Source organism: Cebus imitator, unplaced genomic scaffold, assembly GCF_001604975.1.
Source record: "Cebus imitator isolate Cc_AM_T3 unplaced genomic scaffold, Cebus_imitator-1.0 Scaffold18, whole genome shotgun sequence".
Taxonomy (NCBI): Eukaryota; Metazoa; Chordata; class Mammalia; order Primates; family Cebidae; genus Cebus; species Cebus imitator.
Genome location: NW_016107333.1, coordinates 9,781,460 through 9,796,312, shown reverse-complemented (window position 1 = coordinate 9,796,312; position 14,853 = coordinate 9,781,460). Strand labels below are relative to the sequence as shown.

The window sequence follows — 14,853 nt, the reverse complement described above, 5'->3', positions numbered from 1 at the left end:
AAAAAAAAAAAAAAGAAGTGGAAAGGGTGGTTGGGGAGGGGGCGGGGCACAGTGGCTCCCATCTGTAATCCCAGCACTTTGGGAGGCTGAAGCAGGAGGATCACTTGAGGCCAGGAGTTTGAGACTAGCTGAGAAACCTAGCAAGACCCTATCTCTATAAAAATAATTTGAAAAATAGAAAGGTAGAGGGAGCAGCATGGACTGAACTGAGGGTGGGGTCCATGCATCCATCTAGCCACTTAGTGAAATCCTAGGGGCTCCAGGGACCAAGTAACCCTAAGGCTCTCCACTCCTCTCCCTCCCCAGGTGGCTCCTAGAGGTCAATGCATCCCCATCACTGACAGCCAGCAGCCAGGAAGACTATGAACTCAAGACCTGTCTCCTGGAAGATACCCTGCATGTCGTGGACATGGAAGCAAGGTGAGGGAGGGTAGCCTTGATCACATGTCCTTGTACATGACAACTGGGGCTCCCACCAAGGAAGAGGGGGAGCTTAGAACATTGGGGCCTGAGTGGCCTTCAGTGATGGCTCTGGCCTGCCTCATCACTTTATAGATGGAGAAGCTGAGATGTCCATGGAGGGCCAGGTCCTGCCATGGACTTGGCCTCTCCAGGGCAGAGCAGGGCCAACTATAGCTTTCTGAGACAGTCCAGCAGGATTTCCTCGAATCCTCCTGACTGTGAGGCTCTGGACTAGTCCCATCACCTTCCTGAGCCTCAGCTTCCTCATCTGTAAAATAGGAAATACCTCTGAGTTGTTAATTTACAAAGATAATTTACTATCTAGTGCCTAGCTCATAGTAAGTGCTCAATACAAGACTATCATTATAACAATGTGCAATAGAAGAAAAAAAGCCCAGAGCTACTTTGAGAATGGGCGATCCAGGTGCTCAGTGGTGGCTGGTCTGTTTGTTTCTCTCTCCCTCCTCTCCTCCTCTCTCTCTCCCTCCCTTCTTCCTCTTTCCTATGTATTAGCTTTTCCCCAGTTTTCTCCAATTATTCCAGCAGAAGCTTGAGGGCAGCTTCTCCTTGCTGGGAACTGGGATACATGCCCATTGCTGAATCATTCATTGTGACTCTGCTTGACCAGGCATAGTTCTTGTGCCCACCTCCTAGGGAGTGGGGTCAACCCCACATGAGCCATTGGTAAAGGAGAGATGAATGATTCTCAAAGGTACCCTTGGACTGGAAGAAGGTGAAATGGATGCTGAGCAAGCAGCAACCTCAGGTATCCACTATTCCTACCATCACCTATTCATTCAACAAATATTTGAGCCCTGCTCTGTACCAGGCCCTGTGCCATACCCTGCTGACATAGGAACATGACAGAACCAGTTCCTGCCTTTATGGAGTTTAAGGTCTGAGGAGGAAAGGAGACTAAACCAGAAATCACAAATAGAGGCACATGGCCAGACAAAGTGGCTCATGCCTGTAATCCTAGCACTTCGGGAGGCCGAGGCAGGCAGATCACTTGAGGTCAGGAGTTTGAGACCATCCTGGCCAACATGGTGAAACCCTGTCTCTATTAAAAATACAAAATAATCATTGTGAAGCAGAATTCATCAGAGGAAAAAAAAGAAAAAAAAAAAAATTAGCTGGGTGTGGTGGTGCGCACCTGTAGTCCCAGCTACTTGGGAGGCTGAGACAGGAGAATCACTTGAACCTGGGAGGCAGAAGTTGCAGGGAGCCGAGATCATGCTATTGCACTCCAGCCTGGGCAACAGAGAGAGACTCCGTCAGAAAACAAAAAAACAGGGACAAGTTACCAAGAGCAAGTAGGAGGAACCTTGGGGGGAAAAATGGGAACAAGCCCCTCGGAGATTTACATAGGTGCCTGGGAAACAGCCAATGAATGACTGGGAAAAAGGACTTCTGATGGGAGGGACATCAGTGAGGCTCAGGGAGGGATCAGGGACCCCACTTGGGTCTTAGGGCCCCCGCCAGGTGCACCTTCATTAACCCCATGTGCCTCCTTCCTGTCCAGGCTCACGGGAAGGGAGAAGCGAGTCGGGGGCTTTGACCTCATGTGGAATGATGGCCCGGTTAGCAGAGAGGAGGGGCCTCCTGACCTGTCGGGAACAGGAAACTTTGTGACCAACACACACCTCGGTATGTAGGGTCAGGTGGGGATTGGGCACAAGGGATGGGTCATGGGAGGTACCAGGTAGTCTAGGAGGCAGCTTGGCATAGTGGTTAGATTGTTTGAATTCAATCTGCAACTTACCAGCTGTGTCACCTTGGGCAAGGGTGACACAGCTGTTCCTCATTTGTAAAGTTGGTTTCTAAAAAGTGAAAACTCTTCCTGATTATAAAAAAAGTATTCTCACTCATTGTAGAATATTTGAAAACTAAAGAAAGAAATTAAAAAAACATCCAGACATAACCATCTTTAACAATCTGGTGTATTTCCTTCCAGTTCTTAAAAAATACATATATTCATACTTTTTTTTACAAAATTGGCATTGGGCTAGAGTTTCGAATCCCACTTTCCCACGTGGCATTTTTCATTCAAGCATATTAATAAGAGCCTCCATCTTGAATGCACTTTTTGGTCCAGTCCAGATGAAATATTTTATATACATTATCTCATTTTATCTTTAAGCAGCTTTCACTGTAATTTTACAGATGAGGAAATGATCTCCAGGTGCTGTGTAACTTGCTGAATGAAGGTCTTGGTCAGAAGCAGCGAGCCACGCTACAAACTTCCATCTGCCTGGCTCCAAAACCTGAGTGCTTGACCGCTAGACTGTCCTGCCTCTTGGCAGAGTTAAAAAAAAATTACCATATGGCTGCAAAATATTTCAGTTTGTGCATATTCTAAAATTTACTAAACCAATTTCTTATGATTGGACATTTAGCACAATTGCATGTTTTTTTTATAACTAATACCATGATGAACACCCTTTCACATTAAGCTCAGCTGAAATTCTGGCCATTTCCTGAGGACAGATTCCTAGAAGTAGAATTATTGGGCCAAAGGGATGGGCTTATTACAACCAAATCGCTTTCCAGAAAGAGTATATGAATTTGTCAGATTTGAATTTTTAGAAAAAAATCTGTGCCAACTGGCGAGGCAAAACATACTGACTCATTGTTGTTTTATGTGCAGTCCATTGATTACTGGTGAGGTTTCCATTTTTTTGTATTTGCATTTCTTCTTTTGTCCATACTTTTTCCATTTTTCTATGGGCTGTTTAGTTTTCTAAATGTATAAGCCTTCGAATGACTAAATAACACTCTTCAAGCTTATTTAATGTGCATACAATCACCTGGAAACCTTGTTAAAACACAGATTGGGACTCTGTAGTTCTAGGGTGGGGCCTATGATGGTATTTCTAAGTTCCTGTGTGATGCTCTATTGATTAACCATTGCTGTGTAACAAGCCCTCCCAAACCTAGCAGCTTAAAACAACTACTTTATTTGCTGGTGCTTCTTCAGGTCTCTGCTGGGGTCACTTATAGGGCTGCAGGCACCTGGCAGATTTACTGAGACTTGATGGCGTACCACAGCCTCATTCATAGGTGTGGAGTTGATACTGGCTGTCAGCTGGGCCTCTCTTTCCTCGTGGCCAGTCATCTTCCAACAGTCTAGCCCTGGCTTCACGTGGTAGACTCGGGGTTCTAAGGCAAGAAGACACTGCAAAGCCTTTTGCGTCCCAGACTTAGAAGGTCCCGTAAGTCATTCTGCTACAGTCAAAGCAACTTTCTGGTCTAGCCCAGTCACTAGGTAAGAAAATAGACTCCACCTGTTGATGAGAGGAGCAGCCAAGTCACGTTGCAGAGGTGTGCATATAGGAATGGAATTTTTGCAGCCATCTTTGCTAACAGTGCATCTCAGATATCAATGCACGTTAGTTCCTGGACCCCCATTCGAGTAGCAAAGATGGAGAGCGGCGGTTCTCTACCATGGCCACATATTGGAATCACCTGGGAGCTTTAAAGACTACTGATGCCTGCCAGATAAAGCTATGGTTGGTGTGGGCATCAGTAGCTTTTAAAGCTTCCAGGTGATTCCAATATGCAGCCCAAGTTGAGAGCCACTGTTTATTTTTTTAGAGACAGCATCTTGCTGTGTCACCCTGGGTGGAGTGCAGTATGCGATCATAGCTCACTGCAACTAACCTCAAACTCCCAGGCTCAAGCAATCTTCCTGCCTCAGCCTCCCAAGTAGCTAGGTCTACAGGCACACACCCCACCTGGCTAATTTTGTGTGTGGGTGTTTTTCCCATAGAGACAAAGTCTCGCTATGTTGACCGGGCTAGGACAGCCAGTGATTTTAGAAGTCTCTAGAACTATTTCTGTTTCAGGTGTTTGGGTCCATGGTGATAAACACAAGGGTAGCTGGCTAGGAAGAGTACTGATGAATTGAGTTAGGGAAGGGTTCAGGGACATCCAGGCGAAAGGGTCAGCAGATAACTCAGAGATGAGGCTAGAATTCCAAGAAGTTTGCACTGGATGAGAATTGGGAGTTATGAATGAGCGAAATACAGTTTAAGTTAGGGCTGCATGGAATTCACTCTGGAAAATCACCAGGATGTGCACAGTAAGGTCTCAGCTCAGTGAATGGCTGAGTGCGTGCCTGGGAAGCAGGGACAAGTTTGGGGAGGATGTGAAACAGTCCCAGGTCAGTAGTAGTGGCCACAGAGATTCAGTCATTCAAGCAGCATTTCTGAGTGCCATCAATGTACCTGGCATGAGATTAAATGACCACAGAGTCACCTCAAGGATCAGCTGAGAGCAAACAGCCAACATGTAGCACCATGAACGTCCTGGGAGAACGTCCTGGGAGAACGTCTCAGCAGCTCATGGCAGCTTCAGCACGGACTGCCTGGGACATACTTCCATGAGGTTGTGGGCCACATGTGGCGAAAACTCATCTCTTAGCCCGCTGTGCCTGGCACGTGGGTTGGGTAAGGGAAGAAAGCTGACAGTACTGGGCAGCTCTGAGGTACCAGGCACTGTGCTAGTTTTAAATGCATTTTCACTGAGCAAAGCCAGGAGGAGCGGCAGTGTGGGGTAGTGGTTAAGAGTGTGGCTCTGGCACCAGGTAGCCTGGGTTCAAATGATTTAACCTCTCCGAGCCCGTTTTCTCTTCTACACATCATTCCCATGAGGGCAAAACAAATCCATCCACATTCAGCATCTGGAGCAGTCCCTGGCTTGAGGTAAGCCCCCAGTCCTCATGTTCACTCCATAAGGTGGGCAGTAGTATCCTGGTTTACAGATGAGAAGACTGAGGCTGAAAAGGGTAAATGATCTGCTTGAGGGCCACGGCAGTTCAGGAATGGAGCCAGAGTATAAAACACAGGCTGTGGGTGATTGCCCAACTCCTGCTGTCCCCTCTTACCAGCAGGGAATGGGGGCACTCCATTTCTCCCAAGCACAGGTCATTCCAGTCAACACCCCACTTCCTTTCCAGGCTGCGTCAACGATCGGAAAAAACAGCTGAGGCAGCTCTTCTGCTCCCTTCAAGTCCAGAAGAAAGCTTCCAATTGATCCCCAGCTGCCAGAAGGAAATCAGCCTTGGCAGGTACCACCCAGGCCTCTCCCCGACTCCCAGATCCCAGCACCTCACAGCACTCGCCTCCCCACCTCCAGCCTGGCACCAGCTTTGCTGGCTTAGCAGCTGCAGCTTCCTACTTGAATTAGGCCCCTTGGATACCTCCAGCCCGTCCCCAGGCATCTTTGCACCAGGAGACAGCCAATCCCTGGGACTGGAGGGGTTTTAATCTTGACTGACTTGGCAACTGGGCCTGAAGAGAACAAATACAGTTCTGCTACCCCTGAGAGATCATATCTAATAAATAAGCACAAGCCATACTTGGAGTCACTGGGCCCCAGGCCTGGCTCAGGGGATACTGTTGGCTGGAGCCAAGTCCTCCTGGCTTTGACATTTGGATGCCTCTCAAGTCAATGTTGAAAAGGTCCTTTAGGAGCTAGAGTTTGGCGGTTAAGGAACTTGTCTTTAAGCTGTGCTTGCAAAGCGAGCAGTAGATGATGTATTTATTGGGGATCTGGGGAAGTACTGAGCCCTAAACACAGCCTCTCCTTGCAATACCCTGACCATCATCTGAAAAACAGTGGGCCAGAATATCCCCATTTCTCGGACAAGACAGACCAGGAAGGCAGAGCTCAGCAAGAGTCTCTGCAAAGGCGCATTTATCTAAGTCAGAGGAGTGACTTAAATGCTTCTCTTCACCTTGTTTGAGATTGGGAGCTGAGCCAGAAACCAGAAGACCTTGGGCTCATGGGCAATACAGCCTGGGAGATGAGAGTGAGTAAAAACCTCTGCATTTTCACATCCTACATTCCTAAGCCTCCTTTTGACTTAAGAGGGTTGCAACGAGTTGGGGCTGATGAACTGCTCCAGGGGGATTCACTCACTCCCTCTACCACTCACCCTGCTTCAGAGTAGTTTCTCTGGCTGCACATGGTGGAATGCAACTGCCTAGGGTAAGCCAAAAGGGAAGATTTTTAGAAAGAAAATACTGGCAAATCCAAGAAATAAACCAGCCGACTTTAGGAAGGCCAGAAGCCAGGCTACTCTGGACCTTCTGCCTTCAGAGCATGAGGATTTCTCCCATCCATCCTTGTGACTGAGGCAAACCCAGGCAGGCCCAGGCATGGGCTCCAGGTTCCCTACTTCCAGGAGAAGGAATGCGATTGGCTCTCTTTGGCCCAGCACCCACCCTGCCAGGCAGGAAGGGGCAATTTTCCAATGGTGAAATTGTGAACCAGGCAGTCACACTGGAGAACATCTAGCAAGGTGAATTCTCTAACTCCCTACTTTTACATTTTAAAATAAGCATTATATTCATATGGTTTAAAATGCAAAATTTACAAAAGAGTTTAGGGTGACATCTCCCCTCCCACCTCTGTGCCCCAACCCTGCAGGTGCTGTTCTGAGGGAATCACATTGCGTTTGCACACACATTATTAGCTTCTAAGGCACCTACCTTCCCCTTGCTTTTCTCACTTGATGTGTCTTGCAGCTTGTTCCTTATTCTTGATTGTAGTTGTATGGTACTCCCCTACCTGGAGCTACTGATTCCTTTAACTAGTCCCCTGTGGATGGACGTAGTTGGGTTCCAGTTCCACCCGCCTACTTCTTAAAGAGATTACAGGGAAAACACACAGTAATTTCTAATCAACTTCACAACCTGAATGTCTAGCTTCTTCTGAAAAAAATGTAAGAACTAGCCATGACAGCCTGTTTCTACGTAACTATGAGCCCAAGCAAAGGAGCGAGGGGACCAGGAGAGGTGTGCCCCTGCCATGCTGCCATTTGTTGTCACCTGCCTGTTAAACCACAGGTTCATTTCAAGGTAAGAACCGAAGGTAAGAACCACATTCATAGGTGGTATTCTAAATGGAGCAGCGTGCCCTTAGTGAAGGACTAGATGAGGCAAATAAAGACTAGTTGCTGTTATTTATTCATTCAGCTAACCTTTATTGAGCCCTTAATGAACACACGAGTTCTGACTTCACGGCAATTCATACCACTGAAGGCAGACAGTACTAAGCAGCACTGGCCAGGCCCCACTTTCAGAGGGGGTGGAGGGGCACTCTTGACATGTGACACAAGGCAGGAGGAGTACCTACTCACGCAGGCCTGGTGCAGGACTCTGCAGGGCCCTCCTGACGAAAGAGTGGCCACAAAGGGCTGCTAGGCAGCACCTACTCTTGGAATCAAGCAGGGAAAAAGGGCAGAAATGGAGCTGGCAGCCATCTGTGGGGCAGACACACAGGTGGCTGTGGTAAGCCACAAAGCATCAAGATTCTGTTCTTCATTCAGCATCCACCCCAAAGCCTCCTGCTTTATTCCCATCTCATGGCACCTGCCTGAAAACCTCTCTCCCTTCTGAGATGAATGCTGGAATGAAGCTCCACTCTGCCCCCTCCCTCCCTCCCTCCCTCCCTCCCTCCTTCCCTCCCTCCCTCCTTCCCTGCTCAGGGTCCTTACAGCAGGCCATTGTTGAGAAGTGCCTGCTGCAGTCATTCACACACCCCCACAGCCATGGCTCCACACACCCACTGGTGGCTGCCAGGGCCCATCAATAGGTCTTGTGTGCACTGTGCCCTGGTGTACAGGTCTAGCAGCCAGACAGGCTGAGGGTTCCCTCCTGTCACAGAGCAGCCAAGCACTACAGACAAAGAGGTTTTCATGGCCAGATTCCTGATGCCTGTCCCCTTACAGGGCAGATCCTGTCCTTACAGGTGTCAAGGTTGGAGGGTCCTCCATGACCCTGTGGGGGTTGCTGGTCACTGGTCCCCCATCTTGGTTCTTGAGTCTCATCCTTTCAAGATGACCTTGAGAGCTTTAAGCTCATCTTGGTTGAGGGGGTTCAAGTTAAAACCCTTCAGCTCTGGTTTGCCTAGGAGAGAAGATGATCCATCAGCATGTCGGGCCTCCTGCTGGCTCTGGAGCCAGGCCCAGGAAAGGGGCTGACACTGCACTAACGCTGCCAAACTCGGCCTGGAGGTCTGGCAGGGATGGGCCTCCAATTCTGCAACGTACTGGATGAGGCATCACCACCACTCCTGTGTCACCAAGAGCCTGCAAAGTCATGACTCTGCTGCCCAAACAGATCCAGGTTTTTCCAAGACCTGTGACAAATTTGGAGTGCCTGGGTTTATCAGGAATTTCAGCTCTGACCTCAATCACCTCACTGGACTTCTGAATTTCCTCAGTCAGAGCTATCTGATCCCCATGCCATGCCCTGACATATAACGTGAGATCACCCCAAGCGGATCCCGGGACCTGAAAAGGAAGCTGTGACAGGAGCAGGACTCTCTTTAAATCCCCTGTCCATTCTGTCCCCTGGCAGCTATAACCAACCACTGCACACACCTCCAGGGCCACTCACAGGCTGCCTCGGCCAATGCCCACCTCTGAGGGTCGGGCTTCTCATCCCTGCCCTTCAAAGTCCATGCTGATGACTCTCTCCCCTCCTAGTCTCCAGTCCCTGCTAAGCCAATACCTTGGGCTTCAAAAAGGCGGTTGACCTTCACTTTAAGTTGTTTCCGGAGTTTTTCTATTTCTTTATCCAGATGATCTTGATCTGAAAAAAAGAGGGAGGCAAGCATAAGATAAGATCGTACCAGACAGACTGGACCCAGGAGTAGAGCTGCCAGCCTCTCCCCAGCAAAGTGTATAGCTTTCAGGAAGGAAAAGGGGTATCAGAGACCAACTGAGGAAGGATAAAGGCTAGAAGGGCCATGACCTGCTCAGGACCACTCAAGAGAGCCCAGGACACAGCAGTCCTGACTCTCACACTGCCCTGTTTTGCATTATGCAAAGTACCTTGGGGTGGCCAGTAGATAGAGAAGGCAACATGAAGATTTTGGCCACCCTCCCACAATGACGTTATGTACAATTCAAATGCATAAACAAAGCGTCTCTAGATCCAGCCCACCCTAGATGGCTGCAAAATGGATGCCTAAGGAATTTCACAAACCCAAGTCCATCAAGGTGAGGGGGTTTTAGAAAAACATGATTGTGTAAACATGTGACCTAAACAATCGACATGCAAGCCTAATGGTCAAGCTTAATTAGCCACTGTGAGGAGAAAAGCGTCTCCTAGTGCCATGGACTGCCCTGAGAAGAGTCAGTGTGATGACAGAGGTGGCTATCAAAGCTTGACTGACCAATCGACTGAAGTCACCCAGCCAATTCCACCTGCTCACCAGTGACACTCTGGCTACTCTGTCTTCCCCATAGACTCCTTCTGGGGGGAGAAATGCTGAATGGCCAAGCCTTATAACCTGGTTCTGTTTCTCATTGTCAATGAGTAACCCCAGTGTCCATGAGCTTGTTTAGCCTATGTTGATCCCCAAGAAACCTGATGATGTCCCAGAACTCCTCTAGGTACAGTGAAAAGATCACATTTGGGGACCAAAAGAGTCAACAAGATCCTGAACCCAGGCAAGGGACCCCTCTCAAAGCCACTCTCCAGCTCACCATCAAAGGCAGTTTCATTTTCTAACTATAATATTAGTGTATTTTTTCAACACAACAGCTGGAAACTTCTCCAGCTTCCTCTGTTAGCAGTTTTATGTCATTGGCTGGGAACAGGCATGTAATCCCAGCACTTTGGGAGGCCAAAGTGGGCGGATCACCCGATTAGAGACCAGCTTGGCCAACATAGTGAAATTCCATCTTTACTAAAAAAAACAAAAATTAGCCAGGCATGGTGGCATGTGCCTGTAATTCTAGCTAATCAGGAGGATGAGACAAGAGAATTGCTTGCACCTGGGAGGTGGAGTTTGCAATGAGCCAACAAAGTGCCATGGCACTCCAGCCTGGGCAACAGAGCAAGACTCTGTCTCAAGGGGAAAAAAAAGTTTTATTTCATGAGGTATGAAGACGCCCTGTCTTAAGGGACTGAGGCAACCTTGCTTGTCTTTTTGGCCATTTTCAAGGTTATAGAAGAAAAAATATGTGTAGCCTGTTCTTTTTCTAGCCAAGAATCCATTTGTAGCCTGACTCTTGCTTTTAAGATGCTTTTCCAAAGAGCTTCCAGATTATGGTTGTGGAAATTGAGTACACTAAGTGCCCAGGCTATGGCAGACCCTAGAGGTTCCATTTTCAACCCAGTCTATATTGCAGGGCACATGAAAAAGAAAAGCTCACTCTCCCAGGCTCCCTTGCAGCTATGGGTGACCATGTGACCTAGTTCTAGCCAATGAATCTTGACAGAAGACCCTGAGGAGATGGTCTTACTTCCAAAATAGAAGGCAAAGCTATATGTGTGAAAGCTTTCTCTCTTTCCTCCAGCCTGGCACGAGGACATGAGGCTTGCAACAATCAAACAACCACCAGGAGAATATGCTAAGGTGCCACTGCTGGGCAGCTATGCCAGGACTGGACTACATACCTCTGGACAACTTCTTTCACAAGAGTAAAAGAAGCATATCTCCTTGAGCCTCTATTTGTTGGGTTTTGTTATTTGCAGCCCAACTGATTCCTCACTAATAAGCATGCACTATGCTAAGCACACATATTGTTTTATCTCAACTTCACAACTATGCTACACAGATGCATCCCCATCTTAGAGATGAGGAAATAACCCACAGCAGTCTAAACCCTGTAACAGAGCAGCTTCTCCTCAAGAGGAGAAGCCTGAAGCCTAACTCCCTGTTCTGGGTTAAGACCAAAGCTGGTGTGAGAGGCAGCACACCCCTGACCCATCCCCAGGAGGCCTTACCTTTTTCAATCATTTCCTTTGTTTCAGGATGAGGCATCTTGATAAACATGCTCCCGAAGCAAACCATCACATCTTCTGAAAGAGCAAATGGTAATTCCTTCAGCAATTTGTTTTTCAGTACCTATTATCGGCCAGGCATTGTTTTAGATGCAGAGAACACAGCAGATCAAGACAAAGTTCCTGCCCTCTTGGAGCTTGTTATAGTGGAGGAGAGAGAATAAACAGATACGGTTTGTCAGACCTTGATTAAAGGGCTATAGAGAAAACTAAAGCAGGCTAAGATGGCTAGGGAATGCCAGAGTAGGGGAGGAACTTGTTACTCATACCAGGTAGTCCAAGAAGGCCTTTCTAAGATTATGTGATATCTACATAGAGACCCAAGGAAAGTGAGAATGTGAGCCCTGCAGACATCTGGGGAAAGAGTGAGCCAAACAAAGGAAACAGGAACAGCAAAGATCAGTAGTGTGCTTAGGGTGTTCGGAACAGCAAGTGGGGGTACAGTGGCTCACGCCTGTAATCCAGCACTTTGGGAGGCGAAGGCAGGCGATCACTTGAGGACAGGTGTTCAAGACTGGCCTGGCCAACATGGCAAAACCCTGTATCTATTAAAAATACAAAAATTAGCTGGGTGTGGTGGCACACGCCTGTAATCCCAGCTACTCAGGAGGCTGAGGCATGAGAATCACTTGAACCCTGGAAACAGAGGTTGCAGTGAGCCAGGGTCATGCCACTACACTCCAGCCTGGGTGACAGAGCAAGACTCTGTCTCCAAAAAAACCACCAAAGAGACCTGTGTGGGTGAAGTCATAAATGAGGGGGAGGGTAGAGATGATATTGACACACTCATGGACTCAATGGGGGCTGGATTACTCAGTCTTGTAGAACCTCTGGATTTTACTCGGGTGAGATGAGAAGTAACTGGAAGATTCTGCATACTCCAGTGCACTTTCAACAAAATGTAAACTTCCTCCCTCAGCCCCTAAGTCCTTTCATTATGGCCTGGTCTCTGCCTCTCTCTCCAGCCATACTTACCCTCCCCATTTGCTTCCTCTGCCACAGCCACCTGGCCTCATCTAAAGGGTCCGATTCTTCTGGATATATATTCTCAATACCCACCCCAAGTCCAATTCCGTCTTTGGCTTTCTTACAATTTTCAATAATGCATTTTACGTTGTTTTCCTCATCTGTAAAGCACAAGCGCAGGAACCATCACTTTTTTACACCCTCAGCACTCTCTCAGTGTCTGCCATTGTCAATGAGCCAGGAGCCAACGACCTGTCACTGAGCAGCCGAAATCCTGAACCACAGTCTGTGCCAGAACTGCAAAACTTGCTCCCCCATCTCCACAGACTGTTTCAATTTCCCACAAGGCTGTTACACAGCTGTGGCCTCCTGCCTGATCTCTATCACGGCAAGGTGTAAAGGCCTTAAAGGAAAACAGAAGAGGCCTCCAGGGCTGCATTGAGAAAATTTCAACTTACCAGAGAGGCTGAGATCCTTCTGCAGGGCCCTCAAGCCCTCTCGATTCTGATTCCTTTTAGTGTCCAGGTCCACAATCTGAAAACCACGGGGACAGGAGGGAACTGTTATCTCTTGCCCCAAGCTGTCACTTCAGACAAGGGCTGCAGAGACAATGCATTATTCCCGAGTTATTTCCAATGTCCTACCTAAAATGGATTGATGTGTGAATGTATTTCTTCTCTCACTCGGCTTCCTGGTCCTTAAAGACAATGCTTTGTGCAATTGCCCTCTCCCCAGAGAAGATGCTAGGAATCCATGTGCTGACTAAATGGGAAATTCTGTACTACTGATTCAAACTTTAGGGCCTATGAGAATCACCAGGGGAGTGGAAACCCTTCACCTACACACTGATTAAGCAGGCCTGATGTCTATTTTTGGACAAACTTCTCCAGCTGGTTCTGACCTAGTAATATGAGAAACCCAACAATACTAGATTGGAACAGCAGAAGTGGGGGCACTGAGACAGTGGTAACACCACAACAGTTACTAAGGAAGTGAGGCAGTAGTACAGTATGCTGCACGAGAGTGCTGGTTCTGGAGCTGGAATACCCAGGTTCGAATCCTGCTGTCTGCTTCAAGCTGTGTAATGTCACCTTCTATTTACTCCTCGGCAAAATGGAGCTACCAACAGTACCTACCTCACAGGTTACTGAGCTCGCAATTAAGTGACTTAATACAGTACCTGGCACATACTAAGCAGCTGATAATCGTTAACTGCTCTCATTAGTCTCATCCAGCACACCCGGATCCAGCCTTTAATTTGACAGGCTCTTGCCCAAGTTTTCCCCTTCTCAGTAAATACCTGAGCTTTCTAACTAGGGATGAGAGGGAGTCATGACTCCCCCGGCTCCCTCACCCCTTTACACAGCCGCTATCACGGCCTACTGAGTCTGTCTCCAAAATACATTTCTGACCCATTCACTTCTCTCCACCACCACTACCTAGTCCAAATCCATCTCTGGTCTGGACCATAGCAATGACCCTTCACCCATCTCCCTGCCTCCACCCTTGTCCGCCTATATTGTGTATTCCACCCGGGAACCAGAGGGATCCATTTAAAACGTAAATCCAATGACGTCACCCTCCTTCCCCCAGGAACTCCCTTCAAAAACTTGGCACTTAAATTAGACCCTGACCCAAACTCCCCACAAGGCACCCCATAAACAGGGCACCACCTTAACCGACGTCCCCATCCCTGGCCGGTCACAAGGCTCCCCCAAGCCTCTTTTCGGTTCCTCCTCTCCCCTAAGGGCCTCAGGGGGCCGGGAAGTGCATTTTGAAACAGGTGCTCAGGGAAACGGCCCAGAGAGTGATGGGTCGGGATCCGGAGAGCACGGTAAGAGGCAGAGAGAGGATGAAGGAAGAGGAATACCCAGCACTGCGCAGGCGCTCACTTAGTAGCGGCCGAAAATTTCTTGGCCCACATCTGTCGCCTCGGGATAGTTAACCGCCTGTCCCGGTGAACTCCCCGCAACCCCGCGCGCATTCCGACGGCGCCAGCCGCCTGGCCCCAGAGCCGCGGACGGGCCTCTCACCTGCCGCTTGTCCGCCAGCACCTCTTCGGCGAGCTCCTCAACCTCTACCAAGTATCGCAGTACTCGCTCAGCCTCGGGTGACAGCATAGCGCCCACCAACTCCACCTACGACTCTCGCGCGACCCTTCTCTCACTCCACTGGGGTGGCGCGTCGGCCTCCGCTGCGCATGCGCCGCTCTCACGGGATTTCCGGAGCGCCTGCGCATTTAAAAGAACGGTGGCGCGCAGGCTCTAACGCACGTGCGTCAGCGGCCGTGAGAGGCGGGGTCTAGCTTTAGCGGGGCGGGGTTGGAGCGCCCTCTGCAGGCTCGGAGAGCTCAGTCGGCGGGCTGCTTTTGACCCCTTCCTCCCTCGGTTCATGTTTCTTGAGCACTTACTATGCGCCAAGCAGTTTTAGGGACTTGGGATGCAGCAGTGAACACAGCAAAATCCCTGCCCTCATGGAACTTCATCCTAGTGGTAAACACCGACAATTAATGGCAAAACAGTTATATACCATGGCACGTCGTGATTAGGACCTAGGAAATATCATTCTTCCCCTAAGAAACACCAAGAAGGCCCATGTGGCAGTGTGATTAATGTTTAATCTC

General features: G+C 48.7%; 2 protein-coding genes across 2 annotated transcripts in view; one reads left to right on the top strand and one right to left on the bottom strand.

The window, feature by feature from the left end:
* TTLL9 (tubulin tyrosine ligase like 9) overlaps positions 1-5,817 on the top strand; it is a 63,999-nt gene extending 58,182 nt beyond the window's left edge. The window contains exons 11-13 of the mRNA XM_037732438.1: positions 307-420; positions 1,985-2,109; positions 5,420-5,817. Of these exons, the coding sequence (XP_037588366.1) occupies positions 307-420; positions 1,985-2,109; positions 5,420-5,496 (316 nt within the window). The 3' untranslated portion in view covers positions 5,497-5,817. The remainder of the gene's footprint in view (positions 1-306; positions 421-1,984; positions 2,110-5,419) is intronic.
* On the bottom strand, positions 2,385-14,477 carry PDRG1 (p53 and DNA damage regulated 1). Its single transcript, XM_017514736.2, has 6 exons — positions 14,264-14,477; positions 12,689-12,764; positions 11,208-11,282; positions 8,982-9,062; positions 6,957-8,375; positions 2,385-2,757 (listed from the first exon to the last, which is right to left on the bottom strand). The coding sequence occupies exons 1-5, from the start codon at positions 14,348-14,350 to the stop codon at positions 8,293-8,295; spliced, it is 402 nt and encodes a 133-aa protein (XP_017370225.1). The 5' UTR covers positions 14,351-14,477; the 3' UTR covers positions 2,385-2,757; positions 6,957-8,292.
* Positions 14,478-14,853: the final 376 nt, after the last annotated feature.